Source organism: Daucus carota, chromosome 6 (assembly GCF_001625215.2).
Source record: "Daucus carota subsp. sativus chromosome 6, DH1 v3.0, whole genome shotgun sequence".
Lineage (NCBI taxonomy): Eukaryota > Viridiplantae > Streptophyta > Magnoliopsida > Apiales > Apiaceae > Daucus > Daucus carota.
Genome location: NC_030386.2, coordinates 22,316,424 through 22,338,612, shown reverse-complemented (window position 1 = coordinate 22,338,612; position 22,189 = coordinate 22,316,424). Strand labels below are relative to the sequence as shown.

The 22,189-nt window shown below is 33.2% G+C and overlaps 2 protein-coding genes across 2 annotated transcripts; one reads left to right on the top strand and one right to left on the bottom strand.

Annotated features, from left to right (window-relative positions):
* Positions 1-2,338: 2,338 nt before the first annotated feature.
* Positions 2,339-3,495, top strand: LOC108226079 (probable zinc metallopeptidase EGY3, chloroplastic). The gene is made up of 3 exons (XM_064079813.1): positions 2,339-2,570; positions 2,806-2,960; positions 3,126-3,495. Exons 1-3 carry the CDS (start codon positions 2,422-2,424, stop codon positions 3,479-3,481), a joined length of 660 nt encoding a protein of 219 aa, XP_063935883.1. The 5' UTR covers positions 2,339-2,421; the 3' UTR covers positions 3,482-3,495.
* Positions 3,496-11,671: 8,176 nt separating this feature from the next.
* Positions 11,672-13,755, bottom strand: LOC108226078 (probable protein phosphatase 2C 75). The gene is made up of 4 exons (XM_017401032.2): positions 13,621-13,755; positions 12,865-13,221; positions 12,553-12,667; positions 11,672-12,030 (listed from the first exon to the last, which is right to left on the bottom strand). Exons 1-4 carry the CDS (start codon positions 13,753-13,755, stop codon positions 11,672-11,674), a joined length of 966 nt encoding a protein of 321 aa, XP_017256521.2.
* Positions 13,756-22,189: the final 8,434 nt, after the last annotated feature.

Here is a 22,189-nt window from a genome sequence, read left to right as displayed (position 1 = left end):
GTAAATTTTTATTCCTTTTTGGTATATTTTCATCATTACTTTTTCTTGTCAGTATCTTTGGATAATGTAGGGTCCCTACAGGTCATTGGAATTTCTCATGCAACTTATTTACAATGGTATATCTCATTAAAATTTTTTGTACAAAATAAAGTTATGCACTCACTTTTTATAACTAATTAGTTCACTTTTGTTCTTATTACTACGTATATCATTTTTTCTTAAATCTAATAAATCTCCATTTAGTTGAAAAAATGAAATTTATCCATTTCCAAAAATTTATAAATTATATTGGTTAAATTGAAAAATATTTACTATTAATAGAAAATATTGTATATAACCAAAGAGTGTACAAGTGACTACTCAATTTTATTTATATATCAAAAAAAAAATTAAATATAATTTTATATTTAAATATTTTCATTTTTTATTAACTAAATCAATATAAAATAAAATTTAAATGAAAAAACACATGAACAAAACGAACATTATATAAATAACTAAAAGGAATGAAACTGTGTATGCAATTAAACTCGTAAAGTGAACAACTAATTGAACTATTTTATTAGATAATTTACATTTATCATCAATTAAATTGAAATCCAATATATAGTTCAAGAAAAAATGGAAGATAATTAATAATAAAAAAACATTGAACCTTTCTTTATAAAAAAAGACATTGAACCGATTAGTTACAAAAAGTGAGTGGGTGAATTTTATACCACATATTCGACTGAGATATATCATTTAAATAAGTTGTATCTGAAATTCGAATGAGATATATCATCTAAATAAGTTGTAACATAAATTCGAATAAGATATACCATTTGGATAAGTGACATCTTTTACAATCAAGTTAAAATCAACAAGAGTAAAAAAAATGTTGAAAAGATATTTTTTAATAAAACACATGAAATTGCAAGTTTAGCTAAATAAAAAGTATGCAATCAAGATAAGAACAAATTAGATTACGGAAAATATGTTTACAAAAGTAATACAAATTTAAGATATAAAATATTAAGAAGATTTTCATCAATACTTCATTATCTAAATAATACTAAAATTTTAGGATATTGTATGCTTGTGTGCCAGCTGATTTTATATATCACTACTAGAAAAGCAGTTAAAGGATTGTTTTGGATTCAATACATTTTTCGCTAGGGATGTGAGGAGATTTGGTGATGGAGGGATTTTTATCGGAAATCTAAGGAAACCTGTTGAAGAAGTTATTCCAGTGCTGGAGCAAAAGCTATCTGAAGCTGCTGGGAGGGAGGTTGTAATCTGGCTTATGGAGGAAAAAACTGATGACGTTACCAAACAGGTATATCCAGAAAATGATAATGTCATCTTTAGGATTGCAATAGGTTTTGGTTGCATACTGTACATAGAACATAAATAACTAGACTCAGAAATTTGGATCTCATTTATGTTACACAAGATCACATTACTATACAAGATGATATAACTGATAAAAGTTGAAATTTGTTAAAGACTTAATTAATAGTCCATTTTAAGGTCTATGTTAATATCCTATTAGCAAAATAACTCCAAACACAATTGCAGTGAAAAGCAATTGTCGACTTAGTTTTAGATTTCCCCTGTAGCAACTAAAGTTTGAAGTATTCTGACTACCTACCTATATGTCTTTAAGGTTTGCATGGTACAACCAAAAGCGGAAATTGATCTCCAGTTTGAGTCGACCAGGCTGAGCACTCCTTGGGGCTATATAAGTTCTGTACTTTTATGTGTCACAACGTTTGGAACAATAGCCTTGATGAGTGGCTTCTTTCTTAAACCTGATGCTACGTTTAACGACGACCTAGCTTATGTTGTTCCTCTCTTTGGTGGCTTCCTAACAATTCTGGGAGTTTCAGAGGTAAAATATTCTGCTACTATGCTCTGTCCTGTATGCTTTGGCAAACATGTGAAAATTAACTTCAGAGATGCCTTAAGGGATAAAAGGGTGAGGGCAAACTTATTTATTAATGAATTTTCTAGTAAAGAACCATTGAGTCAAAGTTGACATTGTTAAATTATAAAGTTTATTTACAAGCTTTTTGCTTAAATTTAGCTTTTTTAAATGCTGTAAATTCATATATCTCAGACAATTTGATGATATACATCATACCCGAGGATGCACTGATAATATCAACAAGTTTTTTGTCGCATCTTTTATCTCCAAATGCAGTGACGAGTTTGCAAGTTTCTCTCTGAAGAATGTGAATCAGTATATTTGGCATTGGGAGTGAATGAAAACCAAACATTTCTCATTAGCAGTATAATACTTTAGGTATCAATTCTTTTTCTGTGAAGAGAAACTCTTGATTACCTGGTGTATCCACAAGGATAACCGCAGCACGTTGTGGTGTGAATTTGAGCCCGTCCTTTTTAGTGCCCTCCAATTGGACTGGATGCTTGGGAGTGATGAATAATTATGAGCCTTTGCTGCCAAACAAGAAGGCGCTTTTTGATATTCCTGTCGCAAGAACAGCCAGTGCATATCTAACATCCCTATTTCTTGCAGTTGCAGCTTTTGTGGCTGATGGCAGCTTTAATGGATGCGATAACGCATTGTAAGTACTTAGCTACCTCTTCATAGATGGTTCCTTCCTATAATAACTGACTCTAATAGTACAAAATGTGATTTATATGCATCTTCCAAGTCATGGAGCTCTAATAGATCTTTTAAAACACATGCCCATTATGTAAATATTGGCATGCATCCATGGTTTCCTAATCTCTTTACTTTGCCTTTTAAGGTTCAAAAGAGAAGAACATCTATAAAAGCTGATACTCATTCTTCTGCAGGTATATAAGGCCTCAATTTTTCTTCAATAACCCTTTGCTTTCGTTCATCCAATTCGTAATAGGCCCATACACCGATGACCTAGGGAACGTATTACCATATGCAGTTGAAGGTGTGGGTGTCCCTGTTGATCCACTTGCTTTTGCTGGACTCTTAGGTCAGTGCTTTAGAAATGTCAAATTGGTTTACATTAAATCTCTGTATAGAACATAGATTTCAGTCCTTTGCAGCTGGAACTTTAGAGAACTGAATACAAAGGTTAGATGTAACTCTGTTTTTAAAATGAAAAGCCTCTTATTGTGATTACATTTCATTGGTGAAGGAATGGTGGTAACATCATTGAACTTGTTGCCATGTGGAAGACTTGAAGGTGGGCGCATTGCTCAATCCATGTTTGGAAGAAGCACAGCCAGTGTCTTATCTTTCACTACTTCATTACTCCTTGGCATCGGTGGTCTAAGCGGGAGTGTTCTCTGTTTGGCATGGGGACTGTTTGCAACATTCTTCAGAGGCGGAGAAGAAATACCGGCAAAGGATGAGATCACTCCGTTAGGAGATGATCGATATGCTTGGGGGCTCGTACTCTTTCTCATATGTTTTCTTACTCTCTTCCCAAACGGGGGAGGGACATTTTCTAGCTCATTCCTTAGTGCTCCTTATTTCAGGGATGGTTTGTGAACAGGAGTACAGAACTGTTTATCTTATTAGCTACTGCTAGCATTTTATGGCAACTCACCAAGACTCTAACTAGAATGGAAATAAAAGAGAGTCTATTAAAATTATTGAAAGATAATATAATCTTACTAATCCATAACCTAATACGAAAATGGTTAACTTAGATATTAAAAATAAGACCAAACCCCCACAAAATAATTGCAAATTAAATATAGGAAGTTAGGGCCAAACATGAAGTACTTTAGGTCACATAAAGATTAGTGTCGAGAATGGTTCATGATCATGATTTTTGGAAGTGATGTTTTTTTTGGAGAAACCAGATTCCAGCAATCTTAATCATAGCAACTTTAGGTTATATAGCAACTTCAATTCAGAAAACATAATGCTTATTTTATTTAATAAAACTCCGGCCAAAGGTCTTTTTAAATAACAAAGTACAAAATGAAAGAAAACGTTCTACGCCGCTGCTTCAAATAAAAGCCACTTTTAAATGTAATAACATTTTGCAATATAACTCAATATGTTATAACACAATGCAATATAACTCAATTAAGCTCCTCACTCCATCATGTACTGGGCCACTCTCTTGTTATTCTCATTTAGCCAGTATCACCTTTACTCCAACCATAAAGAATATGATCGAGACCAATTTTTCATAAGATCAACAACAATAAAGCTTATATTAAAGTGTTGCGGCTGCCGTTGCAGTGTCAAAATGATGAGACTCACCATATGGATCGTTTGCATTAGCGTAGAAAGGTGGATGGGAGTGTCGGAAACAACCTCGGCCACATGACAAGCCATGTAGAGAAAAAATGGGGGTAAGCAAAGAAAGATAACGGAGAGGAAACGGCTACTGGAAAGGAAAGGGGAAAGGCAACTTATTTTTTTGGGCGGCTAAATTCGACCGACTCTGGTCGAAATTAGCTTTCGACCAGACACGGTCGAAATTATTATTTTCGACCGACTCTGGTCGAAATAAGCTTTCGACCAGAAACGGTCGAAATTATTATTTTCGACTACATACGGTCGAAAATATACCTGCGACTAAATCTGGTCGAAATTACTTGGTCGACCGGGAACGGTCGAAATTATATTTTCGACCAGAAAAAGTCGAATGTTTATTTTCGATCAGAAACCCCTTAAAATATTCAAAAAACAAAGTGCGGGAAAATTCCCGCCACATGGATATTTTCGACCGGCTATTATTTTCGACCAAGTCCATGGGCGGGAAAAAGTTGGAGGGTTATTTTCGACAAATTAATTTCGACCGGCCTTAATTTCGACTGGTTTCGGTCGAATATATTAATTTCGACCGTTAACAGTCGAAATTAAGATCCGGTTGAAAATAACCGGTCGAAATTAGCCGCTTTTCTTGTAGTGCCAGAAGTCCAGAACCTAGCACTAGCAATGATCAAGAACTCATCTTTAGAATCTCTTGTTCTCAAGATAACGTCCGGTCTCGAATGAGATACCATTTTAGATGCCGATTTGCTCTATACAATAAGATGTTTTTTCATCCATTGAGTCACAAAGTAGGGTTGCTTTGGACCTTACAAGTTTTTGTATTTACTACTGTAGTATATATGATTAGACTCTAGAGTCATTTATATGGTGGAAAGTAGGGTTTTGTTAATAGATAATATGAATATGTTGAAAACAAACATTTGTATATATGAGTAAAATTTTATAGATACCACTTTTATTGGAGACCGTGGAGACCACTTATGTTCTGCAAGTGAAATATTGCATAAAAACATTGCAAAACGTATAGTTTTGCACATCATGTTGTATAAAATCATTATTTCACTTTAAAATCTTAAATATCATATAAGTTTCGCATGTAGAACATTACAAAATGTTATATTCTACGAAATATATTTAGTCTGCAGGACATTGTTCAACTTGCAGAACATACATTATATACTTATGAAACATAGATGATCTTTAATAATTTTAATGAATACATGATATTTGTTGAACATACTTCACAAAATAATGTATTTTATAGTATTTTGATTGCTGAACATAAGTGGTCTCCACAGTCTCCAATAAAAGTGGTCTCCATAGAACTTTACTATATATATATATATATATATATATATATATATATATTCAAGTCTAGAAAGTATGATTTAATGTCAAAAAAATTTAAGAGTTAACATAATTAGATATTGAGCTTATTGCACTTTGTAACCCCACACTTTGGCTGATTAGCAAATCAGACCCCACACTTTGAAACGTGACAGTTTGTAAACCTAAGTTTCATTTAGCTTTCGGTTTGTAACCCTGGCCCCACACATCCGTTAAAAACAGCCGTTAACTTTAACTGTTTGAGAGGTAACAGTGTGTATATTAGTTTCTAACAGCTACTTTACTCCACGTGACCCCTCAAAATTTATGTATCATATTTGGAAATTAAATTTGAACACACACAACAATATAAAACAATTTAAAATAATTTTTAAAATACGTATTAAGATTTAGAATCTGAAAATTTATTTATTTTTACATAAACGATGTAACTTATTTTAAAATTTTAAAATAAATACATATTTTAAAAATTATTTGTAATTTAATATTATATTGTTGTGTGTGTTCAGAAATAATATTAAAATATAATACATAAATTTTGAGAGGTCACAGGGGTAAAGTAGTTGTTATAAACTAATATACACACTGTTTCCTTTCAAATAGTTAAAGTTAACGATTGTTTTTAACGGATGTGTGGGCCAGGGTTACAAACCGAAAGGTAAATGAAACTTAGAGTTACAAACTGTTACGTTTCAAAGTGTGGGGTTACAAAGTGCAATAAGCTCTTAGATATTCACCATATTAAGGATTTGATAATCCCTCTCCCCTGCTTTTGTCTCATTTTAAATTTTTAACCAATTAAAAAAAATAATGGTTAATCTCAACAACACACTACGCCATATATGACCTATCGCAATGGTATAAACGCGAGTGTTGCCAGATTATGTTGCATTAGAGGCACTAATTGATATCTACCGCAACGATAACCATTCATGTCCGTTTGATGTTGCAAATTTCGATTCTTATCACAAATTAAAGTTTAGATTCTAAACTTTAATAATTTGATATAAAATCTCCTTAGATCTAGTTTTTTTTTTGAAAGAATCATTAGATCTAATTATTCGTCCTCCAAGTGCTTCCTTATAACCCATTGGTGGGGACAGTCAGGCGGTCAGCACAAGAACATAACATATCTCTCACACACATATAGATATGAAATTTGTCACTCCCATTATTTTATTTTAGGTAATTCATTTTGAATAATACACATAGAATATTTTAATAAAAACAAAACAAAAGAACCAGATTTAAACCAAACTGATATATGTATATATTGACATGGAGTCATGGTTTCTTAACAGTACCTTATGAGGATGGGTGATTGGAATAAAATTTCCATTGTTAGCCGGAACAACACCCGAGTCTCCGCAATTAGTTACTATAATCTGATAATGTGACAGAAGCACCACTGCATCTGTGGATCCTACGAACCCAGAATATTGTGACTGTGTTTGTGTGGAATGGTTTCCACAGTTAACCCCAAGTTCCCCACAAGGGTTAAGTACCAAACCATCCATATTTCTAAAGCTCCTCGTCATTAGTATGTCCCACCAGCCTGCGGACTCAGGTGTTAGTCCCCTGTCTTTCAGATGTTGGTGTCATAAGTACTTCTAGCACCATTTGATGCAATTGAGCCTGACACAAAGCTGAAACCTGTACCAAAATGTATAAGCTAATTAGACAAGTACAGTGAAAAAATTATATTTTCTTAAAGCTTTTCTTTTAATTGAAGGCAAAATTTCTATTTCAGCCCAGATATTATATATGTGTGTGTGTGTAGAATATTAAAATAACTAATATGAGATATCAATATAATGTTCTTCCAAGACTTCCCCAATGTCGGTCAAAAACACCATAAAAATGCAGAAAATATGGTGCACAAGCGGTGTTAGTGACCTAAATAGGTGGGGAAAAATAGAGATGGCATCTTCCATATGTTGGCTCTTTCCAATCACACACACACACTTCCACAAAAAGGTTCCCTTGGGATTGGAGGTAACAACATATTGTGATGGAATTGTTTCTTCGGGTGATTGAGACAGACTAGGACGGGAGGGAGAACCAGAATGATGGGCAGCTGGCACCTCTACCTGAAATAGAGGCAGCAAACGTTGTTCAGATGAGGATTTATCTGGGGGACGTTGAGAGAAAGTGTTAGAACGGGGTAAAGAGTCATAGTTCTGAGACATGATTTAGATGAGAATCAAGAAAAAACTGAAAATATCTATTGTCTTCTGCCTAACTCTATTTATATTCAAAAGAGCAGTATAATTAAACCAGCCGGAATATATACAATATAGTAAATATAGGTTGGTATTGGTGTATACCTCATTAAAATTTGTTTGTAGTGAGCAGGTGATATTTTACAATTATATAAGAAAAACAACTATATTTCACAATCATATAAGAAAAACAACATTATTTTCAAAAAATGATTGTGTTAAATAGACTTGGCCAATTAATGTATAAAATATATAAAATATTGTGTGATAGAAATGAAAACCAATGCTTATACTTCCATTGTACTTGTTCGTCAAGACAACAGTTGTTAAAGGGTGGAAGCTTGGCAGAGCTAAGATTTATGCGACCATTCTATATATAGCTAATAAATCATTGTATGAAAAGGTATTAACAATGTTATAGATAAAGGACAATAGTGAGACACTTCTAGCTATAATAACCAAATAATAATTGTGGTAAGACAATCATAACAATTATTATTATGAGCATATTGTGTTTATCAATTTCCAACAACATAACTAAAAAACAAAACACTTAATATTAGAAGAGGAATAATGGTTTTTAAATAGGTCGTTCTTGGTACAGGTCCTGAACCATAGCCTGATGATCCATATAACAGATGACGACGCCCAATAGTTAAGGGAAAATGAGAGAATCACACTGTGGGAAAAAAAATACTGTCTTAAACTATTTTTCTTGTAATGATTTTCTTTCTTTAAAGAAAGAAATTGTGCTTGTGAATATTGTTTAATACTGTCTTAAACTATTTTTCTTGTAATGACTTTCTTTCTTTAAAGAAAGAATTGTGCTTGTGAATATTGTTTGATTCATGTAATACGTTTGATAGTCAACAAAAGATAAGGTATGTAGTAAAAAAACACTTGTTTGAAAACTCTTTTTTCTTGTAGTGTCTTTCTTACATGAAATTCACATTTTATGTCTAACAAAGGTTTATTTCTGTGTTTTGTAAAATCATCAATAACAACTAGATGTTGCACAAATACTCTATATAGCAATTAATGATTATATCAGTTTCATTGTTTTCATGACTGACTGATCAATGATATATTCAATGATATATATATCCATGGCTCTCAATGATTCTTTTTCAATATTAGGACTCTGTTATTTTATTTGTTTTTTTTTTCCAGCTAAGTTCTAAATAAAAATAAAACAATTGTATATCATCGTCAATTTTAAAATTAAAAGTGAGTTTTCTTTATTTTCCAAGGACATGATTTTTAATATGTGTAATTTCATGATTAACTAAGTCAGAATAGAATATAATATAAGTTATAGTAATTAGTAAATAATGCTTTTTTATTAATAATAAAATAAAAAACGAATTACATATATATTTTGTGACGCTCTGAGACCTAGAGGATACCCCTCACACAGGTAAAGCCCGAGAAGGGGACCTCTTATACGCAGGTGCATGGTGTCTTTGGATTCAGGCCACTAGAGTTGATACATTGTACTCACAGGATGATGCATGTTAGAGCATTTCGGGAGTTCAGGGTTCAATTAATTGCAGGATGCCCAGGGGGCTCACAGGAATGCTTGAGGTAATGCAACAAGAGACTTCATCATAGTTCCTACACACTATTATGATTTTGCTGTATATGATGTCGGTTTAACAAGAATTTCTCTTTTTTAAGAAATTCAAGATCACTGTCTCATTTGAACAGCAATCAATTCCATTTATCTTTTTGATCATTGTGAAGGATTTGACATAACGGATGGTTCTATTTAGTTTCTTAATATAGCCAAAATAGTTGTTACTCATAGAAACTACCAAACCTTTTAACAATTGAGAGAATTCACAGTCTTGATAAGTTCTTTCAACAGCTATATATCTTCACCAGATTTCATTCTGTTAGTTGAGTTGCATCTTCAACTTATTTGGGAGTTAGATTTGACTTTGTTGTTGTTGTAGATGCCGAGATTGTCGGTGATTGAGAAGAAGATGCATGGCATAGGCTGTTTCTTATCCCCTTAGTCTTGCAATAAGGCATGGGCATGGTGGGATAAAAAGACACTTGAGCTCTGACATGGTCCAAAGTGTCAAGAGTTGGAATGTGTAAGGCATGCGTAATTGTCAAGAGTTTGAATGCAAGAATAGTTTTCATCTGAAAAGAGTGTTGGTAGTCAACTAGGTCTTTAAAATTGATAAATATGGAGAAACACTATAAAATAGAGTGTTTTTATTATATCCAAGAGAGAGGCTTATAAAGCCAACATCTAAAACATTAAAAAACCAAACTACTATTACAAAGAAACTTATAAAATAACACAAATATCCAATAACATTATATATAGTAACATCCTCTAAAAATCATGATAGTGAATCGAGAGTTTTTAAAACAAAAAAAGTAGTAACAAAATTCATCAAAGATCCACAATAAGAAGAATAATCCATATCATGCAATAGCCAACCGAAACAATATTGATATCCAAATTTATCTTCAACCCAAGAACACCCAAACAAAATCCAAATCAACAAAAATCAAAACTAAATCGGAATCTAAATCCAACTATAAACAATGTCAAAATCTAATATGAAAACAAAACCAAACAATATCTCCAATTTCACAAACTGCTTCGAAATCTAATATCAACTCAAAACATATAATATCTCCCACAACCAAAAAACCAAAACCAAATTCAACTTTTAATCTAAACTAAGCTTGAATAGAATTCAGATCAACAAATTATATCCAATTCGAAAATCATCGGACCGTATTCAAGTGTAATAGCAAATCAAAACCAAAATAGAATGCAAATCAATATCCTAATTATTACCAAGAAACCAATTTATGACGCTTTTAAACCAAGAAATGTGAAAAAAGAGAAGAAAGGTTAAAGACACAATCCCATAAACTAAACTAGTCAAAAGAACAAGAAAAAAATTATAAATGTAGCTAGGGCTACTCACATCACAATGCCCGAGAAAGAAAGAGAGAAAAAAGGAAAATCGATGTGCCTACGACTACTACTCCTATTTAGAGCATGACAAAAATGAAATAATACAAATGTACCTATGACTTTACTCCTATCATAATAACGCACTACTAGTAAAAAACAATCTCACAAAATGCCGACTTGCCTACAACACTAGACAAGGAAGGCAATCCTTCGAAGGAAAAAAAACAATTAACTATGAGGAGGGCAACAAAAATCATCAAGAAAAAGAAGATGAAAGAAAAAATTTAAAACAAACTCTAAACAATGAGAGAATTTATCTTGACTGATCTAAGAGGGAAAAAATCCATAAACTAATATAATCTTATTAAATCCATAACCTAATACGAAAACCGTTGACTTAACATAGTAGATATTAAAAATAATACTAAATCTCCACAAGATAAATGCAAATTATATATAAGAAGCTAGGGTCAGGCATGATGTACTAATTGATTCCGACTTCAACACAATATAATGGGATTTGGAGTGATTTCATGTTGAAATATAATATGATTCAATATACAAAGAACTAACCATTGAAGATTTTTAGATGAAATGTTCAGATGAAACTTCTAAACATCTCAACAAGTTCTAAAGAGGTATGAAGAAAGGCTCTAGATTAGTACTGAGAATCATGCAATATGAGTAAAAAGAACATTAGCTTACATTAAAATTTCAATTCACAAAACATAATGCAAATTATTTTAGTCAAAAAAAACTTGAGTAGAAGGTCTTTTTAAGTAACCAGGTACAAAATGAAAGAGAATATTTCTGTTGATCTGCTCCTTCAAATAAAGGTCATTTCAAATGTAATAACACAAGGCAATATAACTTAGTTAAGCTCCTCAGTCACTATATATATATATCACCTTTACTCCACAACCATAAAGAATATCAAGACCGATTGTTCATGAGATCAATAACAATAACGCTTATATTATCTTCACTTCCTCGTATACCAGCTATACGGGAAAGTATTGCGGTTGCTGTTGCACTTGGTGATGGATACATCAAGGACAGAGATGGTACTAGAGTGTCAAAATGATGAGGCTCACCATTTGCATCGTCGGCATTAGCATAGTAAGGTGGATGGGAGTGGCGGAAACAACCCCGAGCCACATGACAAGCCGTGTCGGTTGAAACAACATCCCAGAACCCAGCACTAGCAATGATTAAGAACTCATCTTTAGAATCCCTCGTTCTCAAGGTAACGTCCGGGTCCGGAATGAGATACTCTTTTAGATGCCTATTTCCTGTCATAAGACAATAAGATGTTTTGTTAATAAATAATATAAATATCATGTATAGTGAAAACATACATTTGTAAAAATTACAGTCGAAAAAATTTTCTCATGTCTTATAGGTAATATAATTAAGCTTTCAGCATGTCAATAAATAAAAGTTTTATATCGACTATTCTAATATTTGCAATTATTTAAAATACTAACATAGACAAAGTTTGGTATCTGATCTTCTTTAGCCAATTAAAAATTTTATTTGTTTTAGTGAGACCCAAAGTACAAAGGGAGCTAACATAATTAGATCCACATATTTGACAATCCGTCTTTCCTCATTCTGTCCAATTTTAACCCATGTTTAGCATTTTAATCAAGTAAAAAATAATGTTTGAACTCAACAACCAATTTCCATTCTGATTACAAATTAAAGTTTAGATTCTAAACTTTAATTTGATATGAAATTTATAAAATATAAATACGTGAGATGATTTTTAACATTTAAAAATATAAATGAGAGTGATGGAATATATAATTTACCAATTGCGCGAGTGGTGGTTAGCAAATGATCATCGATCTTGACTCTCCCATCAGTAGATCTACTTATTGGTCCTCCAAGTTCTTCAATCCTTGCCCATTCGTCCGGACGGTCAGGCTGCCACCAGAAGGGCATAACATATCACGCATATATGTATATATGTATGTGTATATATATTTATAATTTGTAACTCCTAATATTTTATGTTAGTAATTTATTTTGAATACTACATGTAGAATTCAGCAAAAACAAAAGGAAAAACCAAACTGATATATGTATATATTGACATGGAGTCATAGGGTTCTTAACAATACCTTATGAGGATGGGTGAGTGGAACAGTATTTCCATTGTTAGCCAGAACAACACCCGAGTCTCCGCAATTAGCTACTATAATCTGATTATCTGACAGAAGCACCACTGCAGCTGTCGATCCGACAAACTCAGAATATTGTGACGACTGTGTTTGTGTGGAATGGTTTCCACAGTTAACCCCAAGTTCCCCACAAGGGCAAGTCCTAAGTACCAACCCATCCATATTTCTAAAGCTCCTCGTCATTAGTATGTCCCACCAGTCTACGGACGCAGGTGCTATTCCCTGTATTTCAGATGTTCGTGTCAGAAGTACTTCTAGCACCATTTGATGCATTTGAGCCTGACAAAAACCTGAAACCTGTGTACCAAAATGTATAAGCTAATTAGACAAGTACAGGAAAAAATTCTAATTTCTTAAAGCTTTTCTTTTGAAGGCAAAAATCCTATTTCATGATATGTGTGTGTGTGTGTGTATTGAATATTTAAATAACTAATCTGAGATATCAATATAATGTTCTTACAAGACCTCCCCCATGTCCGTCAAAAACACCGTAAAAATGCAGATGATATGGTGCAGAAGGTCTTAGTGACCCTAATATCTGGGGAATAATAGAGATGGCATCTTCCATATGTTGGCTCTTTCCAATCAGACACACACTTCCACAAAAAGGTTCCCTTGGGATTGGAGGTAACAACAATTGTGATGGAATTGTTTCTTCTGGTGATTGAGGCAGACTAAGAGGGGAATTAGTAGAACCAGATCATGATGGGCATCTGGCACCTCTACCGGAAATAGAGGCAGCAAACGTGGTTCAGACGAGGCTCTATCTTTATCTGGCAGACATTGAGAGTAAGTGTTAGAATGGGGTGGAGAATCACAGTTCTCAGACATGATTTAGATGAGAATTAAGAAAAGACTGAAAATATGTATTGTCACTCATTCATGTAACTCTTTATTTATATTCAAAATAGCGGTATAAACCAGCTGGAACACATACAGTATAGTAAATTTTTATTCCATTGGTATATTTTCATTATTACTTTTCTTTGCTAGTATCTTTAGATAATGTAGGAGCCGGTGGGGGTGAATATCTCATTAGAATTTATGATACAACTTATTTAATGGTATTAAATGCTATATTTCACTGGAATTTCTCATGCATAACTAATCAGTTGAGTTTTGTTTTTTTACCAAATGTATTTAATTTTTTTTCAAATCTTTTTAATCTCCCGTTAGTTGAAAAATGTAAATCATCCATCTAAAAAAAATTGTATTCTTTATTAGTTAAATTGAAAAATATTTTTATTAATGGAAAATGCATATAACTGAATAGTGTACAAGTGACTGCTCAATTTTATTTATATATCTAACAAATTAAATATATGTTTATATATATATATATATATATATATATATATATATATATATTGTTAATTAAATCAAAATAAAATTAAATTTAAAGGAGAAAACATTCATGAACAAAAAGAACATTATATAAATAACTAAGAGGGATGAAAATGTATATGCAATTGAACTCGTAATGTGAACAATTAATAGAAATATTTTATTACATAATTGACATTTATTATCAACTAAATGGAAATCCAATAGTTTAAGAAAAATAGAAGATAATTAATAATAGAAAGAATAGTCAATCAAATAATTACGAAAAGTGAGTGGGCGAATTTTATACCAGAAATTCGAATGAGATATACCATTTAAATAAATTATTTCTGAAATCCGAAAGAGATATATCACTCTAATAAGTTGCACTACAAGAAAAACGGTTATCAGCGACCGCGGTTGGTCGCTGAATGGCTACTGGTTTCCGTAGCTGATACAGCTACAAGTATTTGCTACGCAATTCTGTCGCTAAGTTTGAGACTTTTTGCTACCAGTATTGGCTACGGCTTGCTACGCAATTCTGTCGCTAAGTTTGAGACTTTTTGCTACCAGTATTGGCTACGGCTAGCGGTAGCTAATGTTAATTTTTTTTTTTCAATTCTTTTTGTTTTTCCAGATTTACCATATATTTTCAGTTTGTACCTGCTTTTCAACAACACTAAACAACTTTGTCCCAACAACTTCACGATGATCTATATTTAAAATGATGGCATTGAACACAACAATAGAAGAAATCCCAACATCAAAGTTTACATCATCCTTAAAAATTCAGCAACAAAAGCATATGTTCCAATTATGACCAAGCAGTACAATACTAAGACCTAAATACTCAAAGATCCTCCAATATCAGCATCCTAATCTTCATGATCACCCTGTCAATATTAGATCAATTGAAGAAGTGAGATGGCATTATAAACAACATAATAAGAAAAACAAATTTCAGCAGTTAATAACGAAATTGAAGTTAACTAGTAAATAGATAATTTACCTGACACTAAGATCCTCCAATATCAGCATCCTCATCATAATCATTAGCAACCTGATCATCATGATCACTCTGTCATTATCAAATCAATTAAAGAAGTGAAATCTCAGAACATGAAAAAACAAGCTTCAAAAATTAATAAAAAAATTGCAGTTAACTACTAAATAAATTATATACCTGCCGACCATCACTTGCTGCGATGCTGCTGCCTCAGCCACAGCACGAGCTAACTCATCAGGATCCATAAGCCCAAGATGTCCTCCTAATACACGAAGAAGCTCTCGATCCTGACATTCGAATTAGATATATCATTTAAATAAGTGATATCTTTTACCAATCAAATTAAAACCAACCAAAGTATGACAAATATTGTAAAGATATTTACTAATAAAACACATAAAATTAAAAGTTTAGCTAAATAAAAGGTATGCAATCAAGATAAGAACAAATTAAAATCATAAAAAATATGTTTACGAAAGTAATACAAATTTAAGATATAGAATATTAAGAAGATTTTTATCAATACTACATTATCTAAATAATACTAAAGTTTTAGGATATTGTATGCTTGTATGCCCGCGGATGTTATACTGCTCCCTTAAATATAATAAAGAGTTAGGCCACTGACAATGCATAGTCTTTTCTTGATCCTCAACCTGATCATGTCTTAGAACCATGATTCTTCATCCTGTTCTAACACTTTCTCTTGATGTCCCCATCATTTTGGTTCTATTTCCAATCTTAGCCTCTCAAATCATCCCAAGAAACAATTCCATCACAATTGCATTTGTTGCCTCAAAATATGCACCACCTACATCTCATATGCCTCTAATCCCAAGGGAACCTTTTTGTGGAAGTGTTTGTATTTAGAAAGAGCAAACATATGAAAGTTATTGAAAGCACTAAAAAGTAACTCGACAAAACCGATGACCATGTAAAACTGACCAACACAAAAAGCTTGACGGGATAAATTTAACCGACACATAACGTTCGGTTTTAGGAATAATGACTTCATTTTGCTTAGTTGGCAAGACTTTAACAGAATTAAACCGACCGATTACGATTGGTCGGTTTTAATGGTGACGTGTCGCGTTAAAAACCTACCGATCAGGCGATCGGTTATGTGCTTGAATATTTTTAATTAAATTTTTAAGGAATATGTTAGAGAAAACAGTGACGTATTGGGTCTAACGTAAAACAGACCGGTTGTGGTCAGTTTAACTAATTATTTTTTATTGTTAAATATATTTACTTATTCAAAAATGAAATATATATGCGTTAAATATGGGGCGTGACTGTGTTTTATGTTAAATGACATAACCGATGCCAATATGTTTTTTAAAACTTACAATATGCACCCCTAGTTGGCACATCAATTTTCTAAAATTTACACTTTCCACCCAATACCTTATGAGGATCCGTTGGAATAGTTTTTTCATTGTAAGCCAGAACAACACCCGAGTCTCTGTAGTTAGCTACTATGATATGATAATTTGACAGAAGCACCACCGCAGCTGTGGATCCTACAAACTCAGAATATTGTGACTGTGTTTCTGTGGAATATGGTTTCCACAGTTAACCCCAAGTTCCCCACAAGGGCAAGTCAGTAAGTAATTAAGTACCAACCCATCCATATTTCTGAAGCTCCTCGTCATTATTATGTCCCACCAGCCTATGTTCCGTTCGTGTCATAAGTACTTCCAGCACCATTTGATGCAATTGAGCCTGAAAAAAAAGCTGAAGCCTGTATGAAAATGTATAAGCTATTTAGACAAGTACAGTAAAAAAATTATATTTTCTTAAAGCTTTTCTTTTGAAGGCAAAATTTGTATTTCATGATATATGTGTGTGCGTATATATTGAATATTTAAATAACTAATCTGAGATATCAATATAACTTACAATACTCCCCCCATGTCGGTCAAAAACACGGTAAAAATGCAGAAAATATGGCGCAGAAGGTCTTAGTGCCCTAAATAGGTGGGGAACAATAGAGGTGGCATCTTCCATATGTTGGCTCTATCCAATCACATACACACTTCCACAAAAAGGTTTTCTTGCAATTTGAAGGAGATGAGTTGTGTAGGTGGTCGATTATTCTGAGGCAACAAACACAATTGTGATGGAATTGTTTCCTGGGGTGATTGAGAGAGGCTAGGACCAGAAGTAGAACCAGAATGATGGGCAGCTGGCACCTCTACGAGAAATAGAGGCTCAAAACATGGTTCAGAGATGAGGCTTTATCTGGGGGACGTTGAGAGAAAGTGTTAGAACGGGGTGGAGAATCACAGTTAATTTTGAGACATAATTTAGATGAGAATCAAGAAAAGACTGAAAATATGTATTGTCATCGGCCTAACTCTTTATTTATATTCAAAAGAGCAGTATAAACCAGATGGAACATATACAATATAGTTAATTTTTATTCCTGATGCAACTTATTTAAATTGTATATCTCATTCAAATTTCTGATGCAACTTATTTAAATGGTATGTCTAATTCAAATAGGTTTGGTTCGTACAAGCTCTATATAAAAAGTACTGGTATGAGTATAATAATAAACTTCCACCAAATATTATATCTCCTCCCCTTTCGTACTAAGAAAACCAACAATTTACGAGAAAGTTGTTCATCTCATGAACAATTGCCCTTGAAATTTTTCACAAAGCTGAGGAGTAAAGGTGATTGTCTAAATGAGAATAATAAAAGAGTGGCACTGTAATATATATGTATATATGTTCACTACAAGAAAACAGGTCAAAACCGACCGCATAAAACCGACCGTCGCATATAAAACCGACCGACGGTCGCGTGGTCGGTTTTATCTCGCCGAAATCACAAAATGACGACGATCTGGGTGACGTGGCAACAAATAAAACTGACCGCGGGTCACGGTCGGTTATATGTATGACCTGGCACCGTTATTACCGACCGTTCTGTTTGGTCGGTTTTGTTGTCCGCGGAAAAATAATTAAAAATCAATTTAAATAAAAATATCTGTGCGTCAGCCCCTTAAAACGACGTCGTTTTTTTGTTTGGTACTAAAACCGACTGATTGGTCGGTCGGTTTTAACCTGCAGCTTTTATATCAATTTTAGCTAGTAGTGAGCTCCCATTCACTTGAAATAAAAAACAAAGGAGAAGAAAGGAGCTAAAGTGGGGAAGAATTATTACTTGCAAACATTTCAAGTAAGTGATTTTCATTTCTTTGCATTAAATGTGTGTGTGGTGGGTGTGTTAAAGTGTTTGTTATATTAAATGTGTGTGTATGTAATTACATTGAATGCTTGTATTGAATGTATGAAATTCATGTGAAATTATTTGTTAAATGTGTATGAAATTCATGTGAAATTACATGTGTGTATTGAATGTATGTGTGTATTGAATGTATGTGTTATTAAATGTATGTGTGTGTTAAATGTATGTGTGTGTTAAATGTGTGTGTTAAATGTGTGTTAAATGTGTGTGTAGATGACAAACTTGGATCGAAGTTGGATTAGTAATCAAGTGCAAAGTGATAAAATTTCGTTAACTCCGGAATATAGGAATGGTGTAGAAACTTTTTTAAAACTTGCAAGTGAAAATGGAATGGGAGAAGATGGTACAATGAAGTGTCCTTGTAAACGTTGTAGGAATTTGAATTGGTTAAGTATCGACGATGTTAGATTCCATTTACTTGCTAAGGGGATGCTTGAGGGTTATACCGTTTGGACATCACATGGTGAAGAAAGAGGAAGAAAACGTAGTCGAACATCGCATAATCGTTATTGTGTTCGGGAACCTACGAGGGTAGAACAACCGGTAGATTTGAATGCGATGCTACATGATTTTGCCGGTGAAAATTCCGAATTTTATAACAACGTGGATACGGGAACTAGGAATGTAGAAGAAGTTCCAAATGATAGTGCAAGAAAATTGTATGAGGTGATTGTTGAAAATGGAGCACCTATTTATCCCGTTAATACGAAGTATACAAGATTAAGCTTTACCACAAAATTGTTGGAATTCAAGAATATCTCACATCGTAGTAATAAGGCTTTTGATATAACCGATTTTTACCATAATGTTGCCAGAAAACCGACCGCATTCAAATATAACCAACCGTATTCATTACATAAAATCCAGAAAACCGACCGTCTTCATTAGGAGTCGGTCAGTTATGAGGCGGTCGGTTATGCAAATCAGGGTGGCGTTCTGCCACAAACCCGACCGAGTCATAACCGACCGCACATAACCGACCGTGGGAGAAGGGTTGACCGCGGTCGGTTTTATGTCAAAGTCAACACAGAAAAAAGGGACATAACCGACCACTGCAGTCGGTCGGTTTACGGTTCGCTTTTGACGTGGTGTGACACCTGTTGCCACGTGGTGACAGGTGGCATCAAGTGGGGCCATTTTTATGGGAATAAAACAGCACATAACCGACCACCTTGTCGGTCGGTTTTAAGTGTTAAACACGACCAATTCACGTAACCGACCAGGGTTTAACCGACCACCCATATCGGTCGGTTTTAGGCTTATAACCGACCGATTGTATTCATAACCGACCGATTCAGGCGGTCGGTTATGTCCTGTTTTCCCGTAGTGGTTGGAGCTTAATTGAGTTATTTTACCGTTTAATTACTACATTTAAAGTGACCTTCTTATAGCATCCGTATAAACTTTGTCCTTCATTCTGTATCTTGTTAGTAAAATTAGACCTAGGACGGAAGAGCTTTTTCAAGAAAATAATAATTAAATTTTTTTACTTCTATTGTTGTTTTTACTTGATTGAATGATTATCATGAGTACTGATCTTCAGCTTATATTTTGCCTATTGGTAACTTAAAATTGGCAGAGATGTTTAGGAGTTTTAAGTGATCATTTCTCATAAATCTTAAAGGTTTAGTTGATAGGTTAAAACTTGATCCTATTATATTTCAACATGTAATTGTTAGAAACCTCCATATTTTCTGCGGTATGTATAATTTTTAATTATTACGTGGGGATTTAGTCCCATTTTTTAATTTCACATACTAAGTTAAGTAAATAGTTTTCCCCCAAGATCTTAAACAATTAGGTTTTGGGCTTAATTAGATCATAATATATTTCAATAATTTTAACGGATTGTAGTTGATTTAGATTTTAGTTATTTATGTTTGGTAATATCAGCAACAACAAGATGCTACACAAATACTCTTACAATAATGTAGGTACATCCATATGCTCTCATATGAGGCCAGACCCATAGGGTAGACCACTACAGATGCTACATTGAACTCAGAGGATGATGTTAAAGCATTTCAGGATATAGGGTTCAATTGCAGGATGTGACGCAATGGGCTCACAAGGAGTTTGTAGGGGCCTCACAAGAAAATGCATGATCCTCACAGGAGCATTTCCAGGGTTCCCTTTTCTGGCTCCATGAATGCTTCAGGTGATGCAACAAGAGACCTTTCCATGAGAAAACTGAAGACACTTCATAATAGTTTCTTGACACTATCATGATTTTGCTATCTATTATGTCTGTTTAGCAAGATTTTCTCTTTTTAAAGGAATTCAGACATGTATGCATTTATCAGCATCACCAGCTTCCACATTGATGACCATCTCATTTGATCTGAAGTCAATTCCATTTATCTTTTTGATGATTGTGAAGGATTTGACATAATGGATGGTTCTGTTTAGTTTCTTAATATAGCCAAAATAGTTGTTACTCATAGAAACTACCAAACCTTTCAACATTTGGGAGAATTCACAGTCTTGATAAGCTCTTTCAACAGCTATCTTCACCAGATTTCATTCTGCTAGTTGAGTTGCATCAAGTTATTTGGGAGTTAGATTTGACTTTGTTGTTGTTGCAGTAGATGTCGAGTTTGTGATTGAGTAGAAGATGGCATCGGCTATTTCTCATCCCCCTTAGTCTTGCAATAATTGGGCATGGACATGGTGGGCTGAGAAGACACTTGAGCTCTGACATGGGCCAAAGTGTCAAGAGCTCGTATTAATATCCAAATTAATCTTCAATCCAAGAACGCCCAAGCAAAATCCAAATCAAAACTAAATCGGAATCTAAATCCAACTATAAACAATGTCAAAATCTAATATGAAAACCAAACCAAACAATATCTCCAATTCCACAAATTAACTGAGTCAAAATCTAATACCAACTCAAAATCATATAATATCTACCCCAACCAAGAAATCAAAACCAAATTCAAATTCCAATCAAAACTAAACTAGAATAGTAGAATTGAGATCAACAAATTATATCCAATTCAAAAATTATCAAACCGTATTCAATGTAATATAAAATCAAAACATAACTAGAATGCAAATCGATATCCTAATTATAACCAAGAAACCAATTGATAATTTTAAACCAAGAAATGTGAAAAAAGAGAAGAAATGGTATAAAGACACAATCCATAAACTGAACTAGTCAAAAGAAGAAGAAAGAATATAGATGTACCTAGGGCTACTCCCATCACAGCGTTCGAGAAAGAAAGAGGGAAATATAGGAATATAGATGTGTAATGACCCGGACTTTTTAAAATTTATTTAATATTATGAAAGTGATTTTCTTCAAAGAAGGGAATAAGATTTAATATTTATTCCAATTTAATGAGTTTTCAAAGTTTTATGTTTAAACCCCGGGTTATTGTGTTATTAATAAATAATTGTATTTTCAAAACTGATTTTCATATATTGTTTTGAAAATTCTAGATGATAATTATGTGAATATATGTGGTATGTGAGTAAGTGTTACTTGTGGTATTGCTCGTTTAATTATTTATGGTGATTTATGATTATTATGTGATTATTATATAATTTTGTGAATTTTGCATTATTTAGTTTATTGAGCTGAATGCTCGTATGTGTTCGTATTCACGAGATTTCAATTTCTAAATGCTCAGGAGAAAATATAGTTTATTTGGATATTGTCATATCGATTTG

Excerpts from the sequence above, each read along its gene's own strand:
- LOC108226079 (XM_064079813.1), top strand. The coding sequence starts at position 2,422 with ATGAATAATTATGAGCCTTTGCTGCCAAACAAGAAGGCGCTTTTTGAT. Across the intron at positions 2,571-2,805 it reads AATGGATGCGATAACGCATT|GTATATAAGGCCTCAATTTT; the intron begins GTAAGTACTTAG and ends ATTCTTCTGCAG. Across the intron at positions 2,961-3,125 it reads TGCTTTTGCTGGACTCTTAG|GAATGGTGGTAACATCATTG; the intron begins GTCAGTGCTTTA and ends TCATTGGTGAAG.
- LOC108226078 (XM_017401032.2), bottom strand. The coding sequence starts at position 13,755 with ATGTCTGAGAACTGTGATTCTCCACCCCATTCTAACACTTACTCTCAA. Across the intron at positions 13,222-13,620 it reads CAGATGCCCATCATGATCTG|GTTTCAGGTTTTTGTCAGGC; the intron begins GTTCTACTAATT and ends TTTGGTACACAG. Across the intron at positions 12,031-12,552 it reads AACCACCACTCGCGCAATTG|GAAATAGGCATCTAAAAGAG; the intron begins GTAAATTATATA and ends GTCTTATGACAG.